General features: G+C 44.3%; 1 protein-coding gene across 1 annotated transcript; it reads right to left on the bottom strand.

The window, feature by feature from the left end:
- Positions 1 to 481: 481 nt before the first annotated feature.
- On the bottom strand, positions 482 to 23,136 carry LOC106892697 (glycerol-3-phosphate acyltransferase 3-like). Its single transcript, XM_014950088.1, has 12 exons — positions 22,981 to 23,136; positions 13,930 to 14,002; positions 12,007 to 12,277; positions 10,649 to 10,723; positions 9,896 to 9,985; positions 7,736 to 7,829; positions 7,345 to 7,460; positions 5,080 to 5,135; positions 4,656 to 4,741; positions 3,763 to 3,891; positions 1,394 to 1,473; positions 482 to 935 (listed from the first exon to the last, which is right to left on the bottom strand). Exons 1-12 carry the CDS (start codon positions 23,134 to 23,136, stop codon positions 821 to 823), a joined length of 1,341 nt encoding a protein of 446 aa, XP_014805574.1. The 3' UTR covers positions 482 to 820.
- Between the last annotated feature and the right edge of the window lie 300 nt (positions 23,137 to 23,436).

The raw sequence follows: 23,436 nt of genomic DNA, 5'->3' as shown, positions 1-23,436 counted from the left end.
TTGGCCCTCTTGGCCACAGGGGCACATTGCTGGCTCATGGAGAGTTTACTGTCCACCAGGACCCCCAGATCCTTCTCCTCAGAAGTGCTTTCCAGAAGATCCACCCCAAACCTACATTTGTAGCCACAAGCAGGTGGCACACAACATATTTTTCTCTGACATTGTCCTTAGCTGTGGCTGATTTACCCCAGCACCACGCAGGCAGCCACCAGGGAAGCTGGTGACACCTGGACACCGTTCTGCTGGTTGGTCAGTGGGACCCTGGAAGACTTTCCACGCTGTCATCCCTTGGTCTTGCAAGGTGGGGGAGGAAGTCAGCAACTGCCACTTTCCCTCTGATGCCCAGCGCTTCCTCTCCAACTTGCAGTTCAGAAAACGTGGTTTTGGTCAACTGCTTGATGTCTTCTGGCATTGGGAGGTCAGTCCCTACAGCAACACAGTGGCTGTGGCTCACAGGAAACCTGTTAGTCCGAGTCACCCACGGAGGCTACCAGTACAGCACTGGTTTATTCTGAGTTAAGAAGTTACCATTTAAGTCTTCAGGGTAACGCAAAGATTTTTAAAACGGCTTTTTAATGAACCTAAGCAATTTTATTGCAGATTCTTCTCGCTCGGCATCAGAGAGAATTTACTAGTATATTGTAAGTGTTCCTATTTGTAAAGTGATATCCTGATTTAATACAAAATACTGTCTCTTTATGGTTTCCCTGCTGTGTCATATGCAAAATAGCTTGCAGGGACAGAAGCAAAATATGTCCATTTTTATATAAAAACCAGGTGGAGATAACTCATGGAAAAAATGAAATAAAATAAATACCATTTAACAAACACTTCCATTTCCCACAGATCCATTTTCTGTTACTATCTGGCAATATTTTTTCTGTTGCTCTTCCTTGAAAGACTCTTTGACCTTTTTCCTTTTCAGTCCCCCATCCCTGAAAGATACAGAAAAGAAAGAGCCTCAAGCTCACTTCAGGGTCAAGGCAGAAAAATATTAACTGTATTTAGAATATGTCGTCAAAGCAGTTTTTACTGTAAATGTTGGCTTTTGCAATACGATGCTTAACAATCTGCACTGCCAGGACTTACCACGAAAAACAAGTAACACCTTTCCTTTAATCTGGCATTTAACAGGTAAATAATTTAATTTCACCAGTACTCCCTGCTGGCTAGATCCATTTCTCTTTTTATACCTATGTTAGTCTATTTATTGTAGCAGAAGTGTTGAAGGAATAAAGTAATATTTTCTGACTCGGAGTCAAGTAAGGGGGATGCCCTTCCAGCCTGAACAAGACAAATCTGGGATAAGTTTTAAAAGATTCCAGGCTAACATTTCAGAACAGGGAACGCCTCAGCGTGCTTTAAACCCAACCTCAGAGGTGTTGCTTCTTACCAAGGAAGCACAGACATTCCTCCCCGAGCAGCAATGACAGCCCTCACTCTGTTGGCAAAGTGAACAGCGTCTTCTTCCTCCTGAAAAAAAAAAAAAAAACAACCAATATAAATGAACGATTTGCTTTACAATTTCAACAGTTTTCTCCATGTCTCAAAAGAGGTATTTTTCATCAGACCGCGGGCAGGGGTGGGTCCTGGGGCATTCAGGATCAGCGGGTTATTCTGAGTTCACAGGCATAGAATCATAGAATGGTCTAGGTTGGAAGAGACCCTTGGGATCATCGAGTCCAACCATCTCCCCTACTCTACAAAGTCCTCCCCTACACCATGTCCCTCAGCACTGCATCTAAACGGCCCTTAAACACATCCAGGGACGGTGACTCCACCCCCTCCCTGGGCAGCCTGTTCCAACGCCCGACCACTCTTTGGGTGAAAAATTCCTTCCTAATGTTCAGTCTAAACCTCCCCTGTTGGAGCTTGAAGCCGTTCCCTCTCGTTCTGTCACTAATTACCTGTGAGAAGAGACCAGCCCCAACCTCTCTACAGTGTCCTTTCACGTAGTTGTAGAGAGTGATGAGGTCTCCCCTCAGCCTCCTCTTCCTCACACTAAACAGCCCCAGCTCCTTCAGCTCTTCATATGATTTGTCTTCTAGGCCCTTCACTAGTTTCGTTGCCCTCCTCTGCACCCGCTCCAGCACCTCCAGATCTCTCTTGTATTGAGGTGCCCAAAACTGGACACAACACTCCAGGTGTGGCCTCACCAGTGCTGAGCACAGGGGCACAATCACCTCCCTACTCCTGCTGGCCACACTATTTTTGATACAAGCCAGGATGCCATTGGCTTTCTTGCCCCCCTGGGCACACGGCCGGCTCATATTCAGCCCTTTGGCAACTAGAACCCCCAGGTCTCTTTCCTCCAGGCAGCTCCAGCCACACTTCCCCCAGCCTGTAGTGCTGCATGGGGTTGGTGTGGCCCAAGTGCAGGACCTGGCACTTGCCCTTGTTGAAAGTCATTCCATTGGCATTGGCCCAGTGATCCAATCTATCTAGATCCTCTTGCAAAGCTTCCCTCTCCTCCTGGGAGTCAACACTCCTGCTTAACTTGGTGTCATCTGCAAACTTGCTGATGTTACACCCTATGTCTTTATCGAGATCATCAATAAAGACAGAAAACAGAAATGGTCCCAACACTGAGCCTTGAGGCACACCACTTGTGACCGGCCGCCAGCTGGACGTACATCCATTGAGGACAACTCTTTGGGACCTTCCAGTCAGCCAGTGCTTGATCCAACAGATCGTGTGATCATCCACTCCGTGCGAAGCCAGTTTTTCCAGTAGATTTGTGTGAGGGACCGTATCAAATGCTTTTTGGAAGTCCAGGTATACTATATCGACAGCCTCTCCCTCGTCCAATCATCTGATTATCTTGTCATAGAAGCAGATCAGGTTTGTCTGGCAGGACCTGCCTTCCAGAAATCCATGCTGGCTAGGCCCGATCCCTTGATTGCCAATTATGTGGGTTTTGATGGCATTTAAAATGACCTGCTCCATGACCTTCCCTGGTATCGAGGTTAGACTGACAGGTCTATAGTTTCCTGGATCCTCCTTTTTGCCCTTTTTGTAAATGGGTGTTACATTTGCCACCCTCCAGTCCATTGGGACCTCCCCAGTCAGCCATGACTTCCTATAAATGATGGAGAGCGGTTTGGTGAGCACGTCTGCCAACTCTTTCAGCACTCTTGGGTGTAGCCCATCTGGTCCCATAGACTATCCAGCATCTCTTTGCCCAAACTGCAGAGGACTGAAGATAACGTGTCTTACAGCAGCTCTCCTGCCCAGACCAGGGCTGGGCAAAGCCCCGGGGCCAGCGGTACCAAACCTGGGCATGGCTGGAACAAAGGCCTTCACCATGTTGTCAGCATCAGGTGGGTACCCAGGGGCTGAGAGGCTGTGCCTCTGGTGGGGTAAAGCTGCTGGGCAAAGGATTAGCTGGATATTCTGCAAGCCTGAGAAACAAGGAGGTGGGAGGAAACCGTGCAGATGGAGGTAGAGGTGGGGGGACACCCAAGGCAGAAGCACCCCAGGATGGAGTGAAAAGAAGGCCTGAATCTCTATATCACTTCTGGAGTGAAAAAAAAGGAGGTCTGTGAACAGAAATGTTGAAATATCAGTGAAAGCAGTTTTTACTTGAAGATAACTAACCCCTATAAGCCTGTGCTCACTTAATTTTAAGATGACGGTCTTGCTTTCTGGCCTTGGTCGATGAAGATTCTCAAATGTAATGCCAACAGAGCGGGAGCAGGAGTGCAGTCTCCCTCCCAGGCACTATTTTCTGAGCATTTTCAAAACACAGGAAAGCATGGGTACCTCTTTGACCATGGGTGGCAGGTACCACACGTTACAGACGATAGCCCAGCTGGTCATCACGTTAAAAACATAGGTCATCATGGAGTACTTGGTGCTGTTCCAGAAGGCATCTCCAAAGCGGGGGTCATACTGGAGGACACGAAGAGTGAGGGGAAGGGCATAAACTGTTACCTCAGTTTAAATCACCAAGTCACGGTTCGACTTGTTCAACCGGAGGCAAACCCGATCCCACCTCCTAAAAGCAGCAGTAAATTCAGAATAAAGCTCCACATTTCAACATTTATTACAAGTTTAATCATTACAGTTACCCTTTGCAAGCAATGCAGGACCCCAAGATGCAACAGACCCCTTGAAACACACCTCAACTATAACAAGATAGATCTACTCCAAGTGTTAAGACTAGTCTTCTACAAATATGCCAACTACAAAGGGTTCCTGGAAAACACTCACACTGGTTTTAACAATTTTCCTAAGATTATGCAACACTGAAGTTCTGGAAAAAAAACATATCTAAGAGCTAGGGTGAGATGGCTAAAGCCATTCAGAAAGCTTTGGAAGTACCAAGAAAAGTGCTTTTATCCCCAAAGCACACAAGAGCCAGGAGGCCTAGGACAGGAAGAGCAGGAGAACACACAGCACAGAAATTGCAGTTGGGCTTTTCAGGTTGCTTCTAAGCAGCTTTAAAGATAAAACATCAGTGAAACATTTTCCACGCTGCACCGAACTGCAAGGTTTTGTGCACCGTGAAAAGTTTCCATTTTCTCAGGGCTTATTCAGTACCTTTTTAACAGAGAACAAACTCCTTTTTAAGGTTTACACACAAACAGCTTCTCTGACATGAGAAGCTTCTGCAAATAATTCTTCCACCTTTGGAAAACTTTGGAATACGTTACCTTGATTGCTACTGGGTGGATGGTCCCTCCTACCTCAAAGCTTCCCTTCTTAAACATCATTACTGATGTGTTGTTTATGCAGGTCCCTGGCCAGAATTAGAACAGATGAAGAGTTTAATCAACTGCAAGAAAAGTATCAGCAAATGAATCCGAAACTCTCTTAAGGCCCCTTAAGCTGCTAAAGGAGAAAGTAAGCCTTAGTTCCAAAATATAACCCCAGAACCTGTTCTCTCTTCCATCATGATATACACTAGGGCAAATAGACTGTTTTAAAATACCAGAATCTGATTTTTAATATCTCACAAGGGCTAATTAATTCTACAGACTGAAAGCAAGCACCTCGCTTGTAAAGACTGGGTATAACAAACTGCACTCAGTGGCAAGGGGTGAGAAGAGCAATAAAATCAATATAGTTGTTTCCTACCTTCTGGGAAAATTAAAATGGGTAATTTGGCCTTATCCGCAATGTGTTCTCTAATTCTGTGGACAGAAAATAAGATTTCAGTGTAGACTTCATATTTGTATTTGGCCAAGAATCTAAACATCTGTTACTTCTTACGCAAGACAAGAAAAGCCCTTGCCCAATTGCCCTTGGCCAGTCTGCAGCCTCAGCCAGGACGTGTGCTCGTCTTAGGCCTTCATCTCAAAGGTTATCTCTTGCCAATTGCAAAACTAGGTTTTCTACAAAAATTTATGCAGTTTAATTTCACAATTTTAACCCAATTAACAGAAGGCGAGAGAACTTGAAGCATGTGAAAGTCTTTTCCCATTTATCTTTGACAGGTTCTAGCTCTGAACACAGTCAAACCTGTCTTCTGACTGAAGTACATTCCTTATTTCAAGTTTTGATGGCTTCTAGGTGCTGGGCTCCCCAGTTCCAGAAGGACAGGGAACTGCTGGAGAGGGGACAGCAGAGGCTACAAAGATGATGAGGGGCCTGGAGCATCTCCCTCACGAGGAGAGGCTGAGGGACTTGGGTCTTTTGAGTCTGGAGAAGAGAAGGCTGAGGGGGATCTGATCAATGCTGATAAATACTTCAAGGGAGGGTGTCAGGAGGATGGTCTTTTTTCAGTGGTGCCCAGGGATAGGACAAGAGGAAATGGGCACAAACTTGAATGCTAAGGAGTTCCACCTAAAGATGAGGAGGAACTTCTTTGCTGTGAGGGTGGCAGAGCCCTGGCAGAGGCTGCCCAGGGAGGTGGTGGAGTCTCCTTCTCTGGAGACATTCAAACCCACCTGGACACGTTCCTGTGGGACCTGCTCTGGGTGGCCCTGCTTTGGCAGGGGGGTGGACTGGATGATCTCCAGAGGTCCCTTCCAACCTCATACCATTCTGTGATTCTGTAATGATTCTCTGCATCTAGTTAAGAGCCCACTATTTTATTACATTTGCTGCATCACTTAAAAACAAGTGTTTTAGCACTAAGCAACTGCTGACACAAAATGTGTTTTCTGGGACACCTACCTTCCCTGTGACTCAAGAGCATGCAGTTCCTCTCCATTTTGCATTAAAGAGCAAAACCAAAACATCAGCTATCATAAAAAGGAAGGAACGATCCAGCATGGGGGTACCTTCTCCATTTTTTTAAGGACAAACTGTCCTTAAACCCTTACTTGACGTTAGCTGCGTTGCACCCTATTTCATGAATCACAGAATCACAGAATCTTCTAGGTTGGAAGGGACCTTAAAGATCATCTTGTCCAACCGTCAACCTCACTGACAAAAATAGACACCCACACAACAAACAAGGAGCATCATCACTAAACCAGACCTCCCAGCACTACATCAACCCGTCTTTTGAACACCTCCAGGGATGGGGCCTCAACCACCTCCCTGGGCAGCCCATTCCAATGCCTGAGAACCCTTTCAGTGAAAAAATTTTTCCTAATATCCAGCCTGAACCTCCCCTGGTGCAACTTGAGGCCATTTCCTCTTGTCCTGTCGCCTGGGACTTGAGAGAAGAGACCGAGCCCCCACTTCTCTACACCCTCCTTTCAGGGAGTTGGAGAGAGATGAAGATTTGGGATGACTAAGAACAGTCTCTGTAAACACCATAAGAGCTGCCACACTGACTCAATCCTGCTCATGGCCTTCAAGTCCAGCGTGCTGTCCCTGGCAGGGATCAACACTGGAGAGCAGTACAGGCATTAAGCAAATGTATTAGACCCTTCTCCAGGATGCTCTTCCAGCTCCTAGCGGCTAGGTGGTACCTTGGGTTGGGTTTGGTTTGGGTTTTTTTTCTCCTTTTTCTAAAATAAGCTTCCCTTCATCCTGTACTCACAGCAGATGTAACCAGCTTCAGGGCTCAGAGCTGATGAAAAGCGTTACCGGGGAAGGCATGGTCCCAGGAGCACATCTGCTGCCAGAACTCAGATTTCTGCCCTGACGTCCCGAATCCTCAGCCTGGAAATCCAATGGATTGGATCCAATGGATCCAAGCTTCTGCCTGCGGCAGGCAGGGCAATTGTGGCCATGTGGAAATTCCCAAAAGTTACAGGGCGAACGATCCAAAGCTCCCTAGATGACTGCTGCACCTTCATCTACGGAGCAGCTCTGAAGCCTACACTGATGACAACCTACAGCTGCCCACCAAAGAGAGACACGGGGCAAGAACAGCCTCAGCTCACACTCGGCCCTCCCAATTACCAGAGGTGAGGAGTCAATTAAGCAAACACCTCACTACCTTACTTTTTCCTCACCAGATGACGGTCTTCCAATTCCGAGCGGTCAAACAAGACGTGTTGAGTGGTTTGCATGCAAGATTTTTGAATAAGTCCCATCAGCCCTCCGTGTGCCTGGCCAACCTGCAAGCCCAAAAGAAACTGGTTACTATACATACAAACGGGCAACTTAAATGATCAAATTCTGAACACAGATGCATCAGTTCACAAATTTTACCAATCCTCTCAGTCAAAAGTGTGCACACGTCTGCCTCTGTGTGTTCTTTTGCAGCCCTGAACGTGGGTTTGCACGCTATCAAATCCCACTCTTTCTACCAGTGAGTTTTTCTTCCTCTCCAACACTACATTTCCAGGCATCTCAGTGTCACCAATATTTACCAACTCTCTCTTGTTCATACCAAGGAATAGCACCCGTCACTGGCCAGTATTAGAACATCTAATGGAGATGTATGGTTGGCTACACAGATGCCTCCTTCCCGTGGTCTGTTTTCCCTGCAATGACAACCATAAATGTCATTATTTAGCGTTTATTCTCCAGACTACAGGCCCAGGATGTGTGATCCATCCCGCGAGCACACACCAACACCTGAGACTCTCAGTGACAAAAGCCTTTCAGGCACACGGATTATCTACAGATCATAGGAAGGGGATGAACACAAAACATTTAAAAATACTAATATTACTATGATATATGTTAAAACTTCTGGCAGTACCTTACAGCAGATAAGCCATCCTTCCTCATACTTTCAAGAGCCCCTTCACATTTCAATAGTTTTGGCATTTCACCAAAAACAGTTTCTTTCCAGCTAAGACTATAAGATGTCATCGGAGCAGGCATTTTAGCTGCAGACATTATCATTCCTAGAGCCGTGTATCAAAGAATATTTGGACACTAAAATTCTAAAAGCAAAGACACTAGGGCGTGATTTTGCTTATTTTCTAAAGCACGAACACAAATATATTTCAGAAGCCTCCATTATATTACATAAAGCTCCCCCACCAAACAGGCGAGATATTACAAAAACTTTCCGAAATACCACCCATAACTTACTTTAGGAGAGAGCATGAAGAATTAGTTACCAAACAAGTTGGTTAATAGAAAAACTGAGCATTTTATGGCTATTTTCTTGCATGTGATTGTAACGTGGCAAACGCTGAGAATAACATCTAAGTGTATATTTAATCAAGAACACAGTACAACTACACTTTTACACTACCCTGCCACTACACAACAGAAAACACAGCAGAGCACACAAACATCTTAGAATCATAGAATCATAGAGTTGTCCAGGCCGGAAGGGACCTCCAAAGGCCATCTAGTCCCACCTCCCCGCAGTCAGCAGGGACACCCCCAACTAGACCAGGTTGCCCAGGGCCTCATCGAGCCTCACCTTGAATATCTCCAGGGATGGGGCCTCAACCACCTCCCTGGGCAACCTGTTCCAGTGCTCCACCACCCTCACAGTGAAGAGCCCTCTCCTCATCTCCAGTCTAAATCTGTTCCCCTCCAGCTTGAAGCCATTGCCCCTCGTCCTGTCACTACAGGCCTTTCTAAACAGGTTCTCCCCAGCCTTCCTGTAGCCCCCTCAGATCCCAGAAGGCTGCTATTAGGTCTCCCTGGAGCGTCCTCTTCTCCAGGCTGAACAACCCCAGCTCCCTCAGCCTGTCCTCGTAGCAGAGCTGCTCCATCCCCCTGATCATCCTTGTGGCCCTCCTCTGGACCCTCTCCATCAGGTCCATGTCCTTCTTATATTGAGGGCTCCAGACCTGCACACAGCACTCCAGGTGAGGTCTCACCAGAGCAGAGTAAAGTGGCAGAATCACCTCTCTGGACCTGCTGGCAACGCTTCTTTTGATGCAGCCCAGGATGGGATTGGCCTTCTGGGTTGCAGCTGCCCACTGCCTGCTCATGTCCAGCTTCTCCTCCACCAGCACCCCCAAGTCCCTTTCCTCAGGGCTGCTTTCCAATACCTCACCCCCTAGTTTGTATTGGTGGCCAGGATTGTTCCGGCCCAGGTGCAAAACCTTGCACTTGCTCTTGGTGAACCTCATGAGGTTCACCTGGGCCCACCTCTCCAGCCTGTCCAGGTCCTTTTGGATGACATCCTGTCCCTCTGGTGTATCAACAACACCACACAGCTTGGTATTGTCCCCAAACTTGCTGATGGTGCCTTTAATCCCCCTGTCTATATCATTGATAAAAATGTTAAACAGCACCGGCCCCAGCACGGACCCTTGAGGAACACCACTTGTGACTGGTTTCCATCTGGACTTTGAGCCATTGAGTACCACCCTCTGGATGCGACCATCCAGCCAGTTCCTTATCCACTGAACAGTCCACCCATCAAATCCGTACCCCTCCAATTTGGCAATCGGGATGTTGTGGGGGACCGTGTCAAAGGCCTTGACAGAGTCTAGATGATGCAAACAGCTTCTTGGACCATGTGGCACCATCATAGTGCCTGTGCAGTAACAAAATAAGAATCCCACCCAGAAACTGGAGACATCAAGTACCAACAAGAGCAACAAACCAACAAGAGCAAGGTGGCACCACTCACCTGTTGTGGAAATGAACGAGGCCGCTTACACATCGGACACCTAATGTGGCACAAATCAACTGAACCTGGTTGCCCAGCCAGCATTTGGCTCTAGAAGAAAGGAAGCCATACATAACATTTCCAGTTCTACGCAGTCACTCACAGAACAATGTATTGTAAACTCTCCAAATTATTATGTTATGACGAAGACCATACTAAGAGGATCCATTGCACTAACAATGCCACGCAGGAGGAGCTTAATGGGTGTCAAAGATGTTCTTGTTCCATTCTTCCACTCTAATCTAAGCTAAACCCACCAGACTCAAAGCAGAGAAGGTAACAGTCAGGGTTTTGTTTTATAGATTTTCTCTGGAAGCAACTGTTATTAACTCATTCGTTAACATTAACTGAATATAAAAATATTTAGCTGGTGAATCAATGCAGAATGAATATTTCTGCATTGACAGCACATAACAATCTCACAGTATTAATAATGAATTGCTCAGGGCAGACAATTTACCTGCCCTAATTTGACTCAAGTAGAGCCCACTCTAAGCCACTCTTCCAGCAGCATCTCTCTGGCTTACATTGCATGTCCACTTTCAGATGCCACTGCCACACTGTCCCTTAGAGTGCTCTCGGAGCCTACAGTAGAGAAAAAGTCACCCCACAATAATCCACATTAACCCTCCAGACTCACACAGATTTATATACCAACACATTAACTCAAAAGAAATAAAAAAGAAATAGAAAGAGCTCTCAGCAGATACCTACCTGCCATTTGGAAACTGTCCTACTACCGTAGTGGCCAAGACCAGCAAGAGGATGCTGAAAACAGACAAGCAGACACTACAAAGTAAAATAATCTTAATTAAATGCTAAGAAGCAAAACTGGAAGACCAAGCAAGAAAATATTCTCTTTAACCCTTTGATCCATTTCTCAACGGTTTCCTCCGCCATTAATAGCACCTAATTAGCCATACAGAGCAGTTAAAGCTAACAGGATAATATGAGCATGTTTTCACTCAATTAATCGTTCTCTGAGTACAAAACCTTGTGTTTCAAAAAGCACCGTGCCCTGATCTGAAGCTATCACGTGGTAAAGAAGCCACCATGTTCAAAAAAGATGTCAAGTGGCCACTGTTCCTAATGAAGGTGAGATTTCTCAGTGCCAAAAGGGACTCATAACTTCATTTTTAAAAACCTAGCCAGAAATTTCAGTACGTATTTCCACCCCATGCAGTAAGTTACTATATAATCATGAAAATTTAATGTCATTGGCTAATAATGACTGAGCAAAACCAATATTGAAACCATTTCTACGTAAAAGCTGTCTTACTAAGCATCATATCTAAGTTTACACACGGGCATACGTGCTCTGGTATGTCATTGACTGGTATAAAATGTTTTAAATATACTACCCTTCCATCCAAGGAATAAGCCATTTTAAAAGCTCCTGCTCTTTATAAGGATGTAGGAATATTTGTAACTGTTTGATCAATATGCTAAAGGCTGGTCTTGCTAAAAAAGAAAATTTTGGAAGAATGTAATACATTCCAGGTGATTGTATCTCTTTTCCATCCTGCCCTGTGCTCCCTGAACACTGGCTTTGCTTCCAATCCCAAGTGTTCAACACACAGCCTCTCTGTCTGAGACAGGCAGAGCCTGATCCTTGCAGCCAACACAGTTGTTACTTTACAGAACAAAAAGATCTCCAGATGATTTCTACGAAGTTTTGTTGGCTTTTAAAAAGAAATTAATTACTAATAAAGCATACGGAACGTGAGTCATTGACATCCTCAGTATCTTTTTTTTTTTTTTCTCTTAGGAATATTTGAGTTTCGATGGCACCTTAGAAAACAAAGTCATGCCAGGTTCTCCTTTCTGCACTGGTCAATAATGTAGAATCATAGAATCACAGAATCATTGAGGTTGGAAGAGACCCTTGGGATCATCGAGTCCAACCATCTCCCCTACTCTACAAAGTCCTCCCCTACACCATGTCCCTCAGTACCCCATCTAAACGTCCCTCAAACACATCCAGGGACGTACTTTTTCACATATATCATGTACTTTTTCACATATTTTCTAAAAAGTAGCATGAAAAACAGATCAAATTACGTCTGGCTCACCGAAAAGGCATCAGTAGACAATACCGAATTAGAATCCCAACGACCCACACAAGGGTCAGCTGCCAGCTGACACGGTGAAAGTTGGCATTGGTCCTGCTGAGGAGGTTCCAGGACACCAGCTCCTCAGAGGAGAACCGTTGGGTGACTTCGTCTTCTGCAACTGCCTCACAGCCCTTCTTGGAGAAGTACATCACATCAGCAAGGCTAAAGCCTCCTTGGTGTTGGCCAGCAATCTCCTCCTCCATGGAGGTTTCCTCTCTCTGGATGATCCCTGCGTGAGGAAATAAAGTCTTCCTTTCAGATAGTGGAATTGGACAACGTGGTTCCAAAAAAGAGTAAAATACATGTGCTTTTTAGAAGTAGTTCTCTTACTCCAAGCACCATAATTGCGTTGTGATGCCTCATTTACATACTAGCATTTAGTTCCACAAGTAAAATCTCTAATCGTATGCCATATAACACCACAAAATGGTTGAAGAAAGGAGAAGAGCATTCAATAAAACCTTAAATACAACACCTACTTCGTCTTCATTTACCAAACAACCTATAGACACACAACTGGAAATGTCAACAGTGCACTGCCAAGAGTACAGATCCCTCCTGGAGCCCCGACTCAAATTCAGGCAGTGTTTGTATAGTTGTTATTCTTGCTACTCTTGATTAGTTTTACTTTTTCCCAGCTGTAAGGAACACCTTCCTCTGGTACTTTTTCTCAGAGCCTTCTCTCTTCCCCCATCCCTTCTCCTTTAAGAGTTCCTTCACTACTGAGAAACTTCAAAGTGTCTAGATTTTTTCCCCTGAGATATAATAGTGTCCCACAGAAGCCTTGTGCAGGAAGAACGACAACATATTCACGCTCCAGATCTGTAAAATCACACCTTATGGGATGGCCACACAGAAAGTCTGGGTGATGTTTGCTGAGGTCCCTCTATTCTGAGGTCCCTCTGAATCCCCCAGGATTCTCATCTGGCTGATTACAGTGACTAAAGTGGCTCTGATTCATACCAGCTAACACTTGGCTTTTTTGTTCAGCTTGGGTTTTTTTTTTTGGGGGGTGGGGAGGCAAGTACTGGATGACATTAAATATATATTATTCAAAATATATTTCATTTATCTTAATCAGCATATTAGCCCTGATTAGAATCACAGAGCTTTCCTCTAGCTGCGCTTCCACAACCAGAAAACCATCAGAACCTGAAAGTCTTCAGCTTTCAGTACATTTCAGTACAAATTTCAAGGTACAAATTTCAAGTACAAAACCAAGCAGTCTGCGTGACTAATGACTAAAAAGGGCACTGCAAGTAAAAAGATAAATATGAGAACTTAATCCAGTCCCCTTTGGTTAAAGAAGAAAGAAGAAATAGTTGGAAAGACAAAAAATACTCCCAAAACCTCCTCTCTCTCAGACTTTATCCCCACCCAAATTGTAACTATGATCCCTGGGACAGTGTTGCTTCTTTACTTGAGAGACCCTGGGTTTTTGGTTGCAAGGAGCTACAAGAAGCAAGAGAGCAATGCCAGGGGCCAAGAATATTCAGTCCTCCTCACCTTGTGAAAAGAGAGAGCTGCTGGGAGTCAGAAAGTACAAAATACTCATGAAACCAGGGACAGCTTCCCAAAATGTTTCTCAGCAATGCCTTTCTACACCCACACAAGTCCCCAAACGAGTCTCTAACACCTTCCATTCTGAAGACTCAACCCTTCACAGATCCTCTTGCTTGTAACATCCTAAAACATCCCTGTAGGTTTGTAACGTCAGCAGTTACTTGCCCATAAAACTCCATTTTGGCCATCCCAGTTTTCTTACTTAACATCAGATGCGATTATTTATGTTTCTGTTCACTCTTTTCTAGGCAAGATATTAAAATAGTTGCCTTTTTACCAGACGAAGAATGCTGCGTCGCCGTCATTCAGAAATCTTACCAGTGGAGATTAAATTTTCAAGTGCCAGCGCCTTCTGCTTTTTTACTCCCTCCTCAATCTGCAGGGTGGCCCACTGTTCCCAAAACAAGAAAAGTAGATGTTGATGGGTTTCATTTCGTTATTTCCAGGCATTCTGTAGTTACCTCAGGTGAATTGTCTGAGCCTCTTTTACTGAAGCCAGGTCTTAGATTTTCATTTCTCAAATTCAGCCTGAAGGCCGCGTGCCTCTCTGTTTCATTTGTTACACAGATTACCTTTTGCCATTTTCAGGAAAAAATAGGTTGGCTCAAACTTCTTTTCAGGACACAGACATTTGTTTTTTTTTTTCCTGGGGCCCCACAAATTACTAAGCTACTTAAGAGACTCTTAGGAGGTCCATGGGTCTAAAACTCTCTCTTCCCCACTTAGCTTCAGGCAATAGAATGATGCAAAATGCCATCCCTGACATTAGAGACACGCTGGAAAAATAGATCTAAACATGGATTTTAAAAAATAAAAGAGATTACTGCAGTTTTAGGGTATTCACGCAGTTTCTGTTAACAGAAAACAGAGGAGGGACCATTTTGTATCCATCATAATTCTGAAGTAGTAATTTTGGTAACGAGCTTTCACCATTCCCTGTCTTTACCTTTTTAAGCCAAACCAAGTTTCTCCTCCCTGTGCAGAGCAGCGTAAAACTCCTCCATCAGCAAAACCGAGTTTACCAATACGCCTGATTTTTGAAGCTTTCGTAGTTTTGAATGTTTCCATCACACCCAGACACATAAATAGTAGCTCCTGTGGGTACTGCATCTTCCCATATTTACATCAAGGCACCTGCCCTAACGAAGGACAAAGGCTGCTTGTGTGTGGGCTCTGCTCATTATTAAGGAATCGATGACCCACTCAACTTATGTCCTCACCTGCTATTAAGGCTTCCCACCCACAACAGATAAGGATGCCTCCTTCTGCTTCAGGATAGACTCTTGCTAAAGAGTTTATTTCCCTCTTACTGACATGCACAGCCATTTCAGTCACCACGAAGCTTGATCTCAGTCATCACTATATTACACCGTGTTGCGTGAGCCAACAATATCACAGAATCACAGAATCTTCTAGGTTGGAAGGGACCTTAAAGATCATCTTGTCCAACCGTCAACCCAACTGACAAAAATAGACACCCACACAACAAACAAGGAGCATCATCACTAAACCATATCTCAGGTGCTCTCTACCAGCTCCATCTGTAGCTATTTGAGTTTAAGTCAATAACAAAAAAAAGGGACACTTTATCACAGCATAATTAGGGTGTTTTAGTTACTGTTAGCTGACTCTTTTTTTTTTTACCAGCCATCATAAAAGAAAGAAGAGAAACCAGAATAGGGAGTGATGGGATATTATTTCAAACTCCATGTAAACCATCTGTTTTAACACCATTAAAAAAATAATACCCCCAAAAATGCACCTTCACCTTGTCTGTATTTTCCAATTATTCCCTAGGAAAAGTAAACAGGTACATCATCTGTCTCAATCTTCTGCAACGCTATCAGAATTGGGGGGGTGAGGGGATGTCATGAAAACAGCAGCCCACGCGTTGAGAAATGAAAGAATATACAGCACAGGAACAATAATGTTACAAAAGAGAGTAAAGGCAGACACGTGGAGAACTTAACCTCTTTATAACGTGCTGGTGGCCCTCACCCCTTCCCCAAGAGGGTAGTTGCATGGCATGAAGGAGGAAAAAAAAAATAAAGATCACCCAGCTTGGCAAATAGAGCCCTTTGCCTTACTCTGTGCTTTCCTGTCTCCTGTTTACCTGTCTACCACCCTCATCTTGCCTATCATCATCATCCTCCTACATGAACAAGGACCTGCCAGTTGGCAAGCACGGCCAGAAATGAGCTTGCTCATACTGTCCTGAGGGATCTAGGATACCTCAAGAAGGATGGCTTTGGAACCCCAGGTAGAAAAAGGATGATAGTCACACCACACCAAACTGATTCACAAAAAAATATGTTAACTAAGCCAGATGAGCAAGACAATTCAAAACCAACAAAAAAATATGAAGTTTACTAGTAAAGTGCCTCATAGCACAGGGAAACAGCAGCACAAAAGTGGCAGCCTGTAAATTAAACAGTCAAGGCTATGAAGGCAGAGAACAAGGCACATGAGGCAGAGATTTCACTAGGTGAAGGGTTACACAGGGCTCCTTAGCTTGGAAAAGAGCTGGCTGAGATGGTGTCAAACAGAGGTCTACAAAGCCTGGACTGGCACAGAGCAGTTGCATCAGGAACAGTCACCCACTTTCTCTTCTAATACAAAAACTGGGGAGTTTCACGTGAAAGTGTTGGGCAAGAAAAAGGTAATGTCTTTCCACAAAGCACAGTTAAGTTGTGGAGTTCATTGTGCCAGGACATAGTGCCAGAGATCATCTGAAATAGGAGTAGTTACACAAAAACACCAAGGAAAATCACCACGGGACACAAAACTCTGAAGCAAGAAGCAGCTGGGAGGGTATTCCTGGCATCGTGGCCCTGCAGTCACACAGCTCTTGGGCTTTTCATCAAGCAACTGAATTGATGCCTGTCAAAGCCAGGAGACCTGTCTGGGTCAAGCTCTGGACTCACCCAGCAGAGTAGTTTCTACGTTGTCCTGCATTTGGTGGCATCTGAACGCTTAATTTGTTTTTAAAATATTAAACAAGGCTCTTGTGTTGGCCTTTTGTTTTGCACAATATTGAGACAGAGCCGTCCTGCTGGTTGCTTTGTTGCAAAACAGTAATGAAAGGATGTTTTAAATACCTTACAAAAACACAGATGTTGCAACTAACACAGAATTTAAGTGTTAAATGGAGCAACTTCATTCCTAAGCTTGCTGACCAAATGGGAATCCAGGTGCTGTGCTTTCCTCCCTCCCATTTCTGAAGTGATGAAGACACACAGAGTCCAAACATCCAGCAGGTGATCCCAGCTGGAATACTGAAGACTTGACAGCTTAACTCTAACAGTCCATTCGTTTGAGGCTTTCTATAATTAAATTCTGAACAAAATAAGGGTACCTAATGCTTCATTAGATCATGGAATCATGGAATGGTTTGGGTTGGAAGGGACCTTTCAGATCATCGAGTCCAACCATCAACCCAACACTGATAAAACCACCACTAAGCCATGTCCCACGCCATGGTCCTCACTCCCTGAGAAGTGCCACCACAAACCCTAGGGCAAAATTTTGGCTGTAGCAATCTCCAGCACTAAATTGTGAGGTTATCAAGATCACAGGCAAAGAGAACAAGCAGATTATCCACCCTCTTTCAAGAATTAAAGAGGTTCTCCAAGTGATTGAACCTTCTCCCAAGTGACTGAACCTTCTCCCCAGATGGGAACATCTAAGCAGTCCACAAAGATGCTGAGCTACGGAGCCCTCAGCCTTTTGACCCATGGCTATTGCTCCATTTTTTAGGTCTTGAAGCAGAAAAAAAGGGGGCAAAAAGGAAAAAAAAACCATAATTTTTTTGGCTCTGGTGTCTTATTCCACCTGTTTATGGCAGCCTTCAGCTAAAGATCTTCCGTGGTACCAGCAACCTTCACAAGCCCATCACACAATACAACATGGAATGTTCATTTTTTTAAATCTCACTTCTTCTGGGTTTTCCTCTCTTTTTTCTTTGAGTCCAGTTTGGTGTGTTGCTCTGCACCCCATTTTTCTCCCCTGTGTAATAACTCAATTCATTTTTGCCTCTCTTCCTCTACATTCCCATATTTTACTACCTCTTTTCCCATGTTCTCACGAAAGCTTTTTCTAAATCCCTCATTGCACTGGCTTTTTTCAATCATCTTCTTGGCTTTGTTCTCAACGTGTGGCAAAAGCCACGGGGCAATTACTCCTCGTAAAGTCTCCTGATATAATTACAAAGAGAAGGTCAGTAGGTTTTCAGTTCAAGCTAAAATCACCTTCTAAGATCAAGCGCTTATGACCTTTTCATCCAACGGTCCTTTCTGTCTGGCCTTGTTTCCCCCTTACACGACACAAATAAGAACCCAGATGGAATGATCTGCATATTATACAGCAGATCTGAGGGGACTGTCCACAACAGGATGGGGAAAAGCATATTAACTACCTCAATATACAAGCCAAAGAATCTCCACAATCGTTAGGTGGCTGCTGTCCTTCCTACACATGAGTATTTCTCAAGAAACAACAACACTCCTAATTTCACGCAGAAGCTCAGATCTCATAAAATTCCAGAAGATTCTTGGCGACTGAATGGCCAAACTGAATCGGATGAAATGGAGCCACAGCTGTTTAATAGGTTTATTTGACTTTCCACAGGACTGTGAGAGCATGGTGTAGGTGTCATTCTAGCCAATGCCTTTGCTTTTCCAGCCGCAACACTAAAGAGCTGGAATAGTGTCCCCAGCACAGCTTTGCCAATATCATCATTGCCACCAAACCCCATTACAGACAAGCAAACACAAACCTTAGAGAAAACATGTTATTTCACAAATAAAAAGCATACGGGAAAGAATCGCCCTATCTGAAGCCAAGCCAAATTAATCTATATCATTTCCAGAAATGTTTTAAGGATAAATTAAAGGTAATAATAATAATTATGGGCTAACAGCTATGCAATTGAGAAATTACTGTCTTGGAGATCTTTTACTATTCATAAGTCCTCAAAAAAAAAAAAAACCCCAAAACCCCAAACCAAAAAGAAAACCACAAACAGAAACAATCAGCCCCCAAGTTTTCAAACCCTGAATCTTACTTTTCTAAAAAGGTTTGTTTTCTTTCTAAAATAACAGGTATCTAGATTTCTTGATGCAGAAGCAGCAAAGGGTACGAATTCTTTCCATATATAGAGTACATCTTGCTCATTTGTCCCAGTCCCTGCTGACACTGCTAAAATACTTCACTGAAGTCAGGAAATCAAAATTACTTATCTCATCATACGTCACCATTACTCGTTGCTTAGTAATAGATGGGCAAATTCGGGCTTTATCCTAAAACACCTACAGCTCCCAGCAAATTCAGAAATGGCTAGATATATGCTTTCTTTGAAAGCACAACTTTAAAAAAAAAAAAAAACAACATTTTATTTTCAAGTCCTTGATTTCAGTCTCTACGATTTCCTTTTTCTCAAATTGACAAAACACGGAGGAAAATAAAACACGTTTTCCCTCTGCCTCCCAATTTGCGTAGTCATTTATGGCTGTAAGGAGCAAATACGAAGTGTTCTCAGGTGAGAAGTTTTCTCTTAATTTTTCCGGTCTACATAACAGACTAGGTCAAATGCAACACAGTGGAGAATCCTGGCAGAGTGCTCAAGGTTGGATTTTTGATGAAACATCAACTGAAGAGTTTGGTCCTTCCAAGAACAATCCTGCAATATACTCAGTGATGTGCCAACACATGACTAAGCTACCAGGGAAGGCATAGAATCATAGAGTTGCCCAGGCTGGAAGGGACCTCCAAAGGCCATCTAGTCCCACCTCCCCACAGTCAGCAGGGACACCCCCAACCAGACCAGGTTGCCCAGGGCCTCATCGAGCCTCACCTTGAATATCTCCAGGGAAGGGGCCTCAACCACCTCCCTGGGCAACCTGTTCCAGTGCTCCACCACCCTCACAGTAAAGAACCCTCTCCTCATCTCCAGTCTAAATCTGTTCCCCTCCAGCTTGAAGCCATTGCCCCTCGTCCTGTCACTACAGGCCTTTCTAAACAGGTTCTCCCCAGCCTTCCTGTAGGCTCCCTTCAGGGACTGGAAGGCTGCTATTAGGTCTCCCCGGAGCCTCCTCTTCTCCAGGCTGAACAACCCCAGCTCCCTCAGCCTGTCCTCGTAGCAGAGGTGCTCCATCCCCCTGATCATCCTTGTGGCCCTCCTCTGGACCCTCTCCATCAGGTCCATGTCCTTCTTATATTGAGGGCTCCAGACCTGCACACAACACTCCAGGTGAGGTCTCACCAGAGCAGAGTAAAGTGGCAGAATCCCCTCTCTGGACCTGCTGGCAACGCAGCTTTTGATGCAGCCCAGGATGGGATTGGCCTTCTGGGCTGTGAGTGCCCACTGCCTGCTCATGTCCAGCTTCTCCTCCACCAGCACCCCCAAGTCCCTTTCCTCAGGGCTGCTTTCCAATCCCTCACCCCCCAGTTTGTATTGGTGGTGAGGATTGTTCCGGCCCAGGTGCACAACCTTGCCTTTGCTCTTGTTGAACCTCATGAGGTTCACCTGGGCCCACCTCTCCAGCCTGTCCAGGTCCTTTTGGATGACATCCCGTCCCTCTGGTGTATCGACAACACCACACAGCTTGGTGTCATCCGCAAACTTGCTGATGGTGCCTTTAATCTCCCTGTCTATATCATTGATAAAAATGTTAAACAGCACCGGCCCCAGCACGGACCCTTGAGGAACACCACTTGTGACTGGTTTCCATCTGGACTTTGAGCCATTGAGTACCACCCTCTGGATGTGACCATCCAGCCAGTTCCTTATCCACTGAACAGTCCACCCATCAAATCCGTACCCCTCCAATTTGGCAATCGGAATGTTGTGGGGGACCGTGTCAAAGGCCTTACAGAAATCCAGATAGATCACATCCATGGGTTGCCCCTTGTCTACTGACCAAGTCACTTTATCATAGAAGGCCACTAGGTTAGTCAGGCAGGACTATGTCTCCATTCAGGCCAACAACAGGAACCAAGGATGGGCTTTGTGCAAGATCTCCAGTAGGTAATGTCACAGCCAGAACACTTCACTAGGCAAATATATCAAATAATATCACGTTTTTCACTTTTTGAACAAAGGGTGCATATATGCTGTATCCCAAGCAACAGTTTCAGCCATATTCTGGTCAATGAGCCCCAGGATTCCCAAAAGAGACCCAAAACTGCAGGCACCCAGCATCTCCTGCCCTACTCTTACTTCCGAAGAGCCGAGTGGGCCATAGCACGAGCAAAAGGGAATTGACATTCCCTCCATCTCTCTCCTTCCCATTTCCTGCCAAGATAGGGCTTACTTACACTTTTAGCACGATGGAAGCATTTGAACAACACTTCAAAGAAAACAGCTGAAATTAATCCTAAAATGAAAACAGAGGCAACTCCCCCTTGGCCCACAGGACAGTTAGGGAACAACTTTCAGCTAAAGGACAAAACAAGCCAGCCTGAACTGCAGAACCACAGAATGGTACGGGGTTGGAAGGGACCTCTGGAGATCATCTAGTCCAACCCCCTGCCAGAGCAGGGCCACCCAGAGCAGGTCCCACAGGAACGTGTCCAGGTGGGTTTGAATGTCTCCAGAGAAGGAGACTCCACCACCTCCCTGGGCAGCCTCTGCCAGGGCTCTGCCACCCTCACCCCAAAGAAGTTCCTCCTCATGTTTAGGTGGAACTCCTTATAGTCAAGTTTGTGCCCATTTCCTCTTGTCCTGTCCCTGGGCACCAAAGTACATGGAGCTGTGCTCCTCCTGTTATTACCAGCTGCAGCAATGGGGAACCAGACATAAAAGGCTGTGTCTAATTGCACAACAATTAACTTAATTAGTTCTTTTTTTGATAAATGAATCATCACATTGTGAACACCAAATTGTCATGCTCCTAACGTTTTACAAAACCTGTGGAAAGAAAAACATATAACATGCCTCTCCAAGGTGAAGTGCCTTCCTATATCAAGCTCCCCCTGCGTGGGTCAAATGTCCTTCAGAGTTGTGAAACGCACAGGGGAAAAAAAAAATAAAATACAGAAATTATTTTTTATAACTGGCAACTGCAGCAGCAAAACTGTCCCAAGACCTGCTCAGATTTGTGTTTGATATGAGACACCTGATGAAATCAGTTCCAAGCCCAAGAGCCTCTCACTCGGGGTAACAAAAAAGAATTTAATTAACATACCACTGGCTGATTAAAAAGTATCACACATAAAGCCCAATATAACATACAGCCACCACAGACAGTCATGTCCCATTGACATCAGCACCTGAAAAAACAAGTAACCCCTGAAATTTGCAGCCATATGCACTGTGCTAAATGATGTTCGTACAGCTGAAGACTGTCCCTGCCCAAGAGCTCTTAATCAGTGTTTTTAAAATTAAATAAATAAAAAAATCCCCAAATCAGAAGAATTCCAAGACAGAAATAAGACAGAATTGGCAAGCTAAAGTGGTCATATTAACTGTATCACGTTTTTAGAGACATGTTGTACTGCACAAATAGATGGCTCTAACTGCTCAATAATAGTAAAGTAACAATACTAGTAACATGTTTTCAGCCACAAGTATAAAGGATATTCATGAAAAGCAGGTTTATGCCAGAAAGACAAAGTTAATCTACTGGAAAATGGAAAAGCTTCACTGTTCAGCATTACGAATTGACAGCACCTACTTTTGGCCACTGATGGATATGAGAAGTCAGACTTGAAAAATTAAATGCAATTCTGGCTTATTAAAAGCCCCAGAAAACTTTTACTGATATCAGCAGAATCAAGATCTTAGCCATGACCTGTTAATCTCTAGAAAAATTACACTTTTAGAAGGTTGCATGGATTCCTCGAGTCTCATACAGCAGAACTTGTGACTGCTGGATCCCCCAGATTTACAACTGGAAGAAACAAACACACACAGAGTCAGTATTCTTACCTAAAATAGGACTCATTAATACCATGTAATTCCAATAATCCAAATAAAACCATTGACATTTATGTACGTCTACAATACATGCTCTTGTTACTTACCAACTCCCATAAACTAAAACTTTTTATTTATGTATAATTGTCATCAGTAGAGCATGAAGTATGCTAGCCAGCTTGGACTAGAAGCAGTACATCATGTAATCTCTACTTTAACCCAAGAAAACCCCAAAAGGAGTATTAGACTATAACCCACCACATAATTAGATATCTTTAAAGACACCATTCCAAAGAGCTATCATGGAAGTTAAAGCTGCAAATGCCACATCCCAGTTAACAGAATTCTTTCTGCTGACTTTTAGGGCATCTACATCAAACGTACAGATTTTTTCATTTTTTATTAAACACATCCTGTAGCAAACATATACCTTTTTAACCCAATTCTCAACTTACCTCAAATATTTTTATTACAATTTTCACATAGAAATGAGAAATCCCCAAAGACACCCTAAACACCGAGGGCAACAAAACCAACACCACAGACAAAATCATCCAGACGGACAAAATCTTGGCTTCTGCGAGGCCACAGCCCTCTCTGTTTTCTTCCATGTTTGCTCCTTCCAAATGCCAACCCACTGCCTTTCTGAGAATATGCGCTGATCGGTAGCGGAGAATCCAGCAAGCTTCAAGAAACAGAGGCAAATAAAAATTACACATCCTAAGAGCCAAAGCTATCTCCAGGAGAAGACTGCTGCCCTCCAAAGACTGACACCCCAGACACTCTCAGTCAGGATGTAATTCCTACCCCTCGTCGCGCCCCAACTCCACCCACTTCCTTTTAATTGATAAGCATTTGCTCAACACACATAATACAGGGGATACGAAAGAAAAATACATGGTAAGTAATAA

Source organism: Calidris pugnax, unplaced genomic scaffold (assembly GCF_001431845.1).
Source record: "Calidris pugnax isolate Ruff unplaced genomic scaffold, ASM143184v1 scaffold42, whole genome shotgun sequence".
Lineage (NCBI taxonomy): Eukaryota > Metazoa > Chordata > Aves > Charadriiformes > Scolopacidae > Calidris > Calidris pugnax.
This window is presented reverse-complemented; position numbering and strand designations above follow the sequence as displayed.